The 9948-nt window shown below is 40.9% G+C and overlaps 1 protein-coding gene across 1 annotated transcript; it reads left to right on the top strand.

Moving 5' to 3' along the window:
* Window positions 1-4866: 4866 nt before the first annotated feature.
* LOC111328702 (uncharacterized) lies at window positions 4867-6083 on the top strand. The gene is made up of 2 exons (XM_088726170.1): window positions 4867-5500; window positions 5720-6083. The coding sequence occupies exons 1-2, from the start codon at window positions 4924-4926 to the stop codon at window positions 5800-5802; spliced, it is 660 nt and encodes a 219-aa protein (XP_088582296.1). The 5' UTR covers window positions 4867-4923; the 3' UTR covers window positions 5803-6083.
* Window positions 6084-9948: the final 3865 nt, after the last annotated feature.

The raw sequence follows: 9948 nt of genomic DNA on the forward strand, positions 1-9948 counted from the left end.
CTCCTAATACGCATGTCCTACGATAACTCGACTGCTGACCTTGAACATTACACTTACCACCTCGTCTGCACTTTTGTTTACTTTGCTTTGCTGCTGATTCTCATCCATGCTTGTATAAATGAGATTATTTTAAATAAGTAAGGGTGAAAGGATTGGTATTTTTTACACAAAGATAGTTGCAGAGAGTGCCTTTTAATAATATATGGATCGCCAAACGCTCACAATGAACGCGGATCACCAGACACTCACATGAACGTCAACAAGACTAAGTTCTTGCTAACACAGCTGGTAGGAGCAATAATTGCTAATAATAGGATATAGTCTGTGTTGAATTAAGTATTCATTTGTGTATTTATTTCATTTTAATGTTTGTAACACATAGTTGAAAAAGTATGTGATATGTCGTACCAAATCACATACATATTATTACACGACTCGGGAAGTCAGAGGGCCAATAACTAAAAATCAACCAATCCAAATGCTCTATTGCCGGTCAATATTCTCTCAGTATTGGACCGGGCACTGTCCCGAATGGTCCCGAATGATACCGCACTTGTGTCCCTTTGAACTTCAGTCGTGTAATAAATCTCTTACTAACCAAGCTTGCTCGGGACCGTACTGGAAGAATATCGGCCTTCGGTCTTTTTTGTACGGAACACGTTGCGCTCCGTACTGTCAAGACCTCGGGCCGATATTCTCCCAGTACGGCCCTCGCGCTTGGTTAATAAGATATATTTATCATATTCCTTATAATTTAGTTCAAGGGACATTATTCTAAATAGACTAAACGGAAGAGAGGGCATATGTCAGCCACTGATTTAAATAGAAAAGCACATATTGAGTGAAATGTAATTCTCCTGCAAATCTGTCCCCTTCTGGGTGAGCAAGGAGAATGATTTAATGCACTGTAACCCAACTGTTACTTGCTAGAGAGCATGGGAGAGAGCTCTATCCTTTACAAAAGAGACCAGATCTTTATCATACGTGTTAGCAGTTTATTTTGTGAGTTAACTTTCCAGGATATGTGATGTTCAGGACATCAACCACACCAGAGGTTGAATTTTTGCGTTGTCCCATACATTTACCATGAATACATGTCTTCCACTGTATCCATAATAGCCATCAGTGTAGACACTATGAAATTGTTACATTTAACATGATAAAAATCATTCTGGGGCTGGAAGAAAATCACAAATTTTCGTTCATTGAAACATCGAGATTCGTGAGGCTCTGAAGAACGAAACATAACACAATAGAGGCTATTCTTATTCAATGACATGTAAATGAGTGGCCGGGTATTCTGCAATCTAGCCGTAACATCTAGTTTTGCCTGTTCCAAGCAAAATGAAAAAACGCTGTGTATCCTATGTCCGGCAGCCGGGCAGTGTTTTCAAAATACTCGTTGTCAGGCAGTCAATTTCTTTTTTAATTTTCAGTTAATAATAACAAATCCTTCTTTATATGGCTGAAAACTTCACTATTTCCACAGTAGTGTGAGTTTTTGTGAGCTTGACAACCGCTATGCCGGTATTCATAACTTTGAAGCTCACCGCAAGCTTTCGGACAGGAAATTGAAAATACTCCGTGTCCGGCAGTCGAATATTTTCCCGAATATTAAGTCATTACACTCAATATATTCGAGCTCTACCATCCTAGGCAGTGTTATTGTTGTTTACATGGCTAAAGAGTACGATTACCAGTTTTTAAGCTGCCGTGAATTGCAGTGTTTTCCACGAGCTTCCGGACACGAAGCCGAAAATACTTCAGGTCCAGCAGTGAAATATTTCCCGAATTTTAAGTCGTTCTACTTAGTATATTCGAGCTATAACAGTTGACAGTTACTCGAGTTTCACGCAAAACGCGATGAGCTTATGTTTCTGTTTCACTCCACATGAATTTGTATCAACACATGCATTTCCTTTTTTAATGTGTGTATCTATTTTCAGGGAAGTACGTAGCCTGGGAGGGTGGTTTGCGAGCGCCAGAGTCCGGGGGTATGCCCCCCTGAAAATTTCGAAGAATCATGTTAAAGTTCGCAACTTCGCATTCCTTGCATTCTGAGGTCTCATCACATCATATGTTTTCTAATAGTTCCTCTTTTTCAACACTCACTCCCCCCTAACCCTAACCCTTTGTAGCCAGTCAGTACTGCGTACTCTCGAGAATTGTTTGTTTGTTTGTTTGTTTTGTTTTGCATTGTTTTCAAATATTTTTGCCGAACATGGCTGAAATTTCACTTCGTTCCAGGCGAAATCTGAACTAAGTAAAACACGATCGAATGTCTACCAAAAATAACAGAAGTTTTACTCTCATTCCAGGCGTTTTTGTTAAGATTATCTTTCCACTGATTTGAATGAGCGGTTTATTCACTGTTATAGAGGGAATACACAGTGGGAATTTGCTCGTAATGGCACACAGCATTTTCGGCGCTTAAACTGCAGGGTTTTAGAGGTATCCAATTTCACACCTGTTCCTTGACGTCACGAATCGATAAAGAAGGTTAAGTCTCGACTTTTGGCAAAGTTTCACTGAGATCGGTCCAGTTTCATGGAAGTTATGAACAACTTTGTGAAATATAAAGAAAATAGTCATGGGACCCAGGCCTTAATTCACTTGAGTTGGATTCTTAGACATTTGTTGTGTAGTGTCTCTGAGTATTTTTACGAGTTTTGCTGTATTTTGACGAGCCCGTAGAGCGAGTTAAATCACTAATAATGAACAAAATACTCAGCGATACAACTCACCAAAACGGCTAATAAGTTATTTATTATCCAACACGCCAAATTGTTATTTCGGTGCGGGCGAATTTCGCGGAGTTTTTGGGGAGTGCATGATAGATTTATGCGAAGCAGAACGGTATTGGCGCGTTGTCGCGATGCCTTTTCTATTTTCTTCAATAAGTGATGAAATTTCATTTTCATCTAACTGTCTTTCTTCGTTCGATTTATCTAGTAAACTTGGATTAAGATTCACCAGCCATTCCGGCTCTTCGTCTTCAGAGAAATAATTTAGTTTGTCTGCCAGTTTTTGTATCTATGGACTTCTGTCAAGTCGTAGATACTATGCTATCCAGAGAGCAAGTCAGTCCTTCCATCCTTCCGTAACAATATAAACATTCGGATAATGCTCGGAGTTCAGTTCGGTCTTTTCCAATATCGTTCGATTTTCGTAACTCACGTTGGCGACTAGTTACGATCGCAGTTTTTTGTCTCCTGCAGGTTTTGTGTTGCATTGCTGCGATTATTCATTCCCCTAAGGAAATATTTTGCCCCCAAAGGAGTTTTTCTGTCGCATTGCTGCGCTTATTTGTTCCCCGATTGACTTTTTACACAAAAATCGACATGAACGATAAAAATCGCCAAATATTTTCGCATGTGGGCAAAAAGTCATGCAGATCAAAGAGAATATGCAAATTTCTTTGAGTGAAGTTAACTGGTTCTGTCCTGGTGTACCGGTTCACAAGGGAATTACCATTGTTCTTTCTTTGTTTAGGAGTCATTGGTTAGCTGTTGTGTATTGTTCGGTCTTTTGTATCGGCTCTTGTGAACCGGTACACGAGGACAGAACCAGATAACTCAAGTTTCATGGTATCTATTAAAGAGAAGCAAGACGAAAATGACCAAGACATATTTCGGACCACAGTTTTATTCAAAACAGTTCTTAATTGCTGTTTTAAGTGGAAAACGTACAAATTTGTTACGTGTACAAAGCCATTACGGTAAAATTCATCATGCTTAGATCGTTTTTTACTTGATTTCACGGCAAGAAATTTCGTACAGTCATATTGAAAATTCTGAAAGTATACTGACCTATTTGACACAAAATCTTAAATTAAACAATACTTTTTGAACACATGTGAGCGTAAAACGTTACTCAGAGGACGATAATTTAATCCCACGTTAGGACAGAAAATTCTTGACGCGCTTTAAGAACTTTCGCGACAATAATGATGCTCACTACAGTAAGGATGTAAACAAATTTATTGAAGCGGAGCGATTAGACGTAAAGAACGTTGAAAAAGAAGCGACGCGTAGCGAAGCGATGATTGGGCAGTATAAAGATAATGTACAAAGCGGTTTCGAAAACTAGGAGATAAATCCAGCGAAAAACTATAGTTAGATCGACTAGGAACTACCTTAGAACTACGAAAACAAACTTTAGATTTCAGTACTATGATACATAACATGCACAAAGTGAATGATTTACTTCTGTGTCCACGTTGGGGATTTCACAGCTTTGACGTTGAGCTTTACGGATCTTAACACGATGACACGTTGAGTAGAACTGAAAAGTTTCCTGAGCACGTTCCACAAAACTAACCAATACAAAGAATAATAGCTTTCCGCGGCAGAAACACCACAAACGCTAAAGATAGTGACGCAACAGAAACTACAAAGGGTTGAAAAGGGAATGCGAAAAACCAGAATATATTTGGCAGTAACAAACATAATATTTACCGGGCCATGGAATCGTCAAATTGTCGCGAGGCCCTGCTTGAAGTCCGAAAGTTCGGTTTCGTTTTACGGCCACAATTCTCATCGCTTTAGAGAATTGTAGTGTCGTTGACTCGAGACCTTATTCAGTCACCTTTAAGACCTTGATAGCCGTTATTTTCCAAACAGAGTACTCCATAATAGTGCTACTTAATATTCTGGCTTCCACAAGGTCTAACTCGATCGCATAGGAACGAAAAATCCGACTTGAAAATTTTGAAGGTCAGCTGCGCAAGAATAATAAGGCCCTTAAAGTGGGAATCAATGGTCTTGACAAATTAATTTCACTCAAATAATGAATTTCCGTGTTTTTTTTTTTCCCAGATTCTGCCAGTGACATGTGAATGGTCAAATTCTGCGGTAACCAGATTTTTTGTCAGAAGACATCACAAAAATCATTGGAGATGATTCTCTCTGATTCTGAAAAAAGATGGGTTGTTACTGGAATAGCCATTATCAAAGTTGTTGCTCCAGTTTTACGAGATGTCATCAAACAAGGAATGGACACTCATTACACACATACTGCAGTTGTCTGACCCCACCTTGTACCCTGGGGACGCTGACCTATCATCAGCTTAACACTGATCCCAACCTAAGAAGATTGAAATTTCAGAATATCAACAACAATCTGGTCAACCATGGTAATCATACCAACTTGTACAACTGTACTGTTAGCAGTTCAGTAGACCTGGCCAAGTTGTATTTGCGTGACAAACATCTTGCAGAGTTTTCAGCCTTTGATGAGTCACTAGACGTGACTGCCATCCTTCAACTGTTGCAGTTTAACTACTACCCAACTGCCATTTTTTGTGCTGCTATTCAAACATCAGCTGATTATGTCAGGAAAGATGTGAGGAACAAGTGGGGCCATTTTGATGTGACAGAATGGACTGGACCTTTCTTCAATGATTGCCTCTCAAAGCTGGAGACCCTGGTAACAAGTCTGGGGCTGACTGGTGGTATGGAGAAGAACACATTGGATCAATTATCTGATTGGCGAGGGAAAGGTATAATTAGCTGTGTTTTATTCATTTCTTTTTTTTTTGTCATATGCTAAATATTATACATTTCACATGTCAACTAAAAAAAATTGCTCTGTCACCTACCCTGTCCTCACGTGTCTAACATTGTGTTTCTTCAGAGTATACTTATGGGGTGCAGTGATTATGACGAAATTGAAAGCCTCCAAATTTTCTTTATTTTTCCGATTGCTTGTTGCTTTGTAGGTTGCCAGCTGTGTATGGGTCATGCTATGGATGATGATCTTCTTTCTTTGGTAAAAAACAGAAGTAAATGGTATCATCAATGACTTGTTTCTGCAGAGCGCTATGCTTTTCCAAGTCCAGCAAACGGCTGCTGTCCTTCAAGTAAGGCTAGATGATGACGAAGCCACCTGGAAAAAAAAGAGGTGAAACTTATCCTGGAAAGACTTAGGGCCATTGAAAAAGACATCGTGTGTGAGAAACCAGGTAAGTCGTACTGAGATTACAGAGGATGAATGTGATTCTGTTTCAGGCTTGATCGGGAGGGGATGGGAGAGTCGAGCGATACGAACATAAGTGGGCACAACCCCCCTAGTTACCTCCTATTGCGCAGGTTCAAAATTCAACTCCTCGTTTATGATTTGGACTATTTAACAAGAAAAACTTGATAGACATTATGCGTCTATGAATTTAGAGTTTCAACATCTCCATGAGCAACTTAGGTGCTTTTGACCGTCGTCCGTGCCCGGGCATGGGGGATTTAGACTTTGCCTGGCAGAGGCGGATAATTTGAACTGGAAGTGTTAATTCTTTCCACCAGAATTCAAGTGTTAAATACCTAGGTATGGAGGTGTTTAAAGGGTAAATAGTTTACTTTTGCAAGCAAATGGCTCATAAGAGGAGGTCTACAAAATCTATGTTTTCAAGCTTGGTCGGATGTGTAAATAGTCACAATCACTGATTTTTCCTTTCCTGGCCATCAAATCTGGTACTTGGCTAGGGCATTTAAACTCAATTTTATCCCTGGGGTACAGGGCTTGTCTGGGGGGGGGGGTGTTGAAGCTTCAAATTCATAGACGCAGATTCTTTTCAAGTTCAGTGCCATGGAGATCTACTGATCAACAGGGTTTTCATTGGGTGCTTTAGGGAGAGGGTTGACAAAGGAATAAAACAATAATAATCATCGGCAATGTTTTCAACCATCCGCAAGGGGTCGTAGATGAAACATTTATTTTCTTCTGACATTTTATTTTCTGGTTGAAACGTAGAAGAAAACATGTCTCTGGCTAACTCAAAAGATAAGTGTCCACTACAGGCTGGGTTCTGAAACTGATGTCTTGGGATTGAAAGATGTCTTTTTAAATCTTGTTTGAAGTCATTCCTCGTTGTAATTTCTATTTTGGCCATGAGAGAAATAGGTAATTAGGGTTGTCATGGGAACTTCAAACGGTTACTTTCGCCGCTAAACGACTAGTAATCCCTCCTTTTCGGTAAAGTCCATCGCGCGAGTGAAAAAAATATCAGTGAAAAAAAACTTGACGTTAGCGCGCCGCGGAAAGCTCTTGCAGTGACGCCGATGCGCCGCGGGAAGCTCTTGCAGCGACGCCGATGCGCCGCGGGAAGCTCTTGCAGTGACACCGATGCGCCGCGGGAAGCTCTTGCAGCGACGCCGATGCGCCGCGGGAAGCTCTTGCAGCGACGCCGATGCGCCGAGGGAAGCTCTTGCAGTGACACCGATGCGCCGCGGGAAGCTCTTGCAGTGACGCTGATGCGCCGCGGGAGGCTCTTTCAGTGACGCCGATGCGCCGCGGGAAGCTCTTGCAGTGACGCCGATACACCGCGGGAGGCTCTTTCAGTGACGCCGATGCGCCGCGGGAAGTTCTTGCATTGACGCCGATGTGCTACACGAGCTCCACGATTGAGGCCTACTTCACGAGCGCCTAGTCTATTCCGCTGCCGTTAAAAGATGAGGTAAAGGTAACGAATCTGATCCAACCGACGCGTCGGCCGACATACTACCGACACACCACCGATGCTGTACAAACAGCCGCTGTCGAACCTGGCCTTTCGAACCTGGTTTTTCGAAGGTTCCAACATCCCGTTGAGTACGTGGCTTCATCTAATGTTCCTGTGGACTAGCAAGGCTTCTGGAAGTAACATCGCCAGACTGACTAGCCTTTCAAAGCCTACAGTGATCCGTGCGCTGAGCGACTTACGAACGGTATGTTCGACGAAAATTATGAACGCTGACATGAAGATCGGAGGTGTAGGAAAAACAGTGGAGATCGACGAGTCGAAGTTTGGAGCCAAGCGAAAGTACCAGCGAGGCAGAGTCTTTCTATAAGGTTCGGCCAACGTGTCGGAAGTTTGCTTCAAGTGTCTTTCCTGGAGCCTCCGTCGCCCTTATGCAGCAGAATAATTGCTGATCAAGGGCGTCAGGACCCTGGGGACGGGATTCCTTTAATTCACTCTGAGAACTTTACCAGGAGTCCAAGTAAAAGGGAGGAAAAACAAAGAAAGGCGAACTTCAGGGAGTGATTCAATAAAGCTCGATATTTCTTCAAAAAACGTTTTTTTCTCAGTAATCTGTACATCATAACCAACACCATCATTTAAACATGTGAATGTTATGTTTCACAACGATTTACTTTAAATCCATTGTGTCTCCCAGTTTAAGGAACTTTAAAACTTGAACTTATCGCTTTATACGTATGATGTGCGATCCTCGCAGTAGATAGCGCTATTTATGCAATAGCGAAAATCAGACCTGAAAAAAATCAGGCCTGTACGGGACTCGAACCACTGACCTCTGCGATACTAGTGCAGCGCTCTACTAATTGAGCTAACAAGCCAACTGGGAACAGGCCGTTAAGTTGATTCGTAATAAACCCGTGAAAGTAATAAATGAGATGCAATGAATATATGAAGTTCATATATTTTTTTTATTTTTTACATTCATTGCATCTCATTTATCGCTTTATGTTTTTTTTTTCTTTTTCCTAACGAAGTATGAAGCCGTCTCCTCTTAGCTTTTAAAATTAACTTTATTTTAAAACTTCTTTGTATATTCGTTTGAATAAATGATTCATACGATAGAGCCAGCGGCTAACTGCTGCCAGCCAGCTGCAGATTCAAATTGTAAAAATGGTGAGAGGAAAATTTTTTTGCTTTCCCCAAACAGAAGCACCCCCTTTTGATGTGCAAATTTGTCGGCGTAAACTTGCAGCGCATTACAAAAGAACCGCCACGGTGCCCACCTCTGTGTGGGCACCGTGGCGGTTCCCACACAGAACCGCCACGGTTCTGTGTGGGACCCTCTGTTCTTTCTCACAGTGAAAGTCTATGGAACTGTTTTTGAAGTTTCCCCCGTAAATAACTTTTTGGTTTTTGACAAATTTCGGTTAAGACACTCCAACATATAAGGTTTTAACGAGAGCACAAGTCGTACACGTGACAAGAAATGCGTAGCAGAATAAGAAAGATGTTCTTTTATGAATTTTGTTGAGTTTTGAAAGTCAGCAGTTTTTGTACGCGAAAAGGTTGCTCAGTAAACCTAAGGTACGCTCTATGACTTTTTTGTGTTTTACCTTTTACCCGAGATATTGTGATGTTTTGTTAACTACCAAGGTAGTTGTGGCGAAGCTCACAGTTTTCCCCGAGCTTCGTTGGCTGATCAAGTTGTGTATATACTTAAAGTTTCATTTTGTTTTGGTAAGATGTACGACCCTTGCAGCCCTTTTAAACTTAAAAGTTCTATATGCAGGCATCTCAGAACTTTTGCATTTTGTTGTGGTCAGAATTTTATCAAAGTAAGTCAACCGATGAAATTATTTTTCTGCAGCAGCCGCGGTTCTCGTTCGATAGCCTCCAGAAGTGTCGCCCATACAATATTAAATATTTTATCTGGGGCGGTGGGAGGCTCTACACTAGTAAGGGAAGTAAAGACATCAGTCAATGATGGCTTTTTCTTTTCAAATTATTCTAGAAATGTATTTATTTCGAAGGAGCAACGTATGTGCATTTTCAGAATAACATTGACTTGCATTGAGTAAAAAAAATGACAGATTTTACTTCAAAGACTTACTGTTACCTTTCTTTAATTATTATGTCATAGTTTACCGGCATACTTCGAGTTTTTTTAGTTCTAATCATTTTCAGCCTAAGGTTGTGCGTAAAAGGAAAACAGCTTTGCATATTTAAATGGTAATTTTTTTTTTTGCGACTGCCGTGAAGACGTGAAGAGAACATTCAGGATGAAAATATCCTCTAATCATTCAGTGGGAGGTGATTTATTTTTATTCCCAACAACGATATTTCCTTAAATATGAGCCCACGTTCTGATACGGATCCACCCGAATCAGGGCCCATGCCCTTGGCCCTTTTGACTAAGCCTCCTCTTTCCTCATTTTCGCAAATAGTAAGGATACAAGAGAAATCCATTCCTACTGACACTTTATTCATAACGTTTTCAG

The sequence above is a fragment of the Stylophora pistillata genome, chromosome 6 (assembly GCF_964205215.1).
Source record: "Stylophora pistillata chromosome 6, jaStyPist1.2, whole genome shotgun sequence".
Taxonomy (NCBI): domain Eukaryota; kingdom Metazoa; phylum Cnidaria; class Anthozoa; order Scleractinia; family Pocilloporidae; genus Stylophora; species Stylophora pistillata.

Bases quoted from the DNA above. Each gene is read 5' to 3' on its own strand.
- LOC111328702 (XM_088726170.1), top strand. From the start codon at position 4,924: ATGGGTTGTTACTGGAATAGCCATTATCAAAGTTGTTGCTCCAGTTTT. The intron at 5,501-5,719 runs GTATAATTAGCT...GTTGCTTTGTAG, and splicing joins ATCTGATTGGCGAGGGAAAG to GTTGCCAGCTGTGTATGGGT.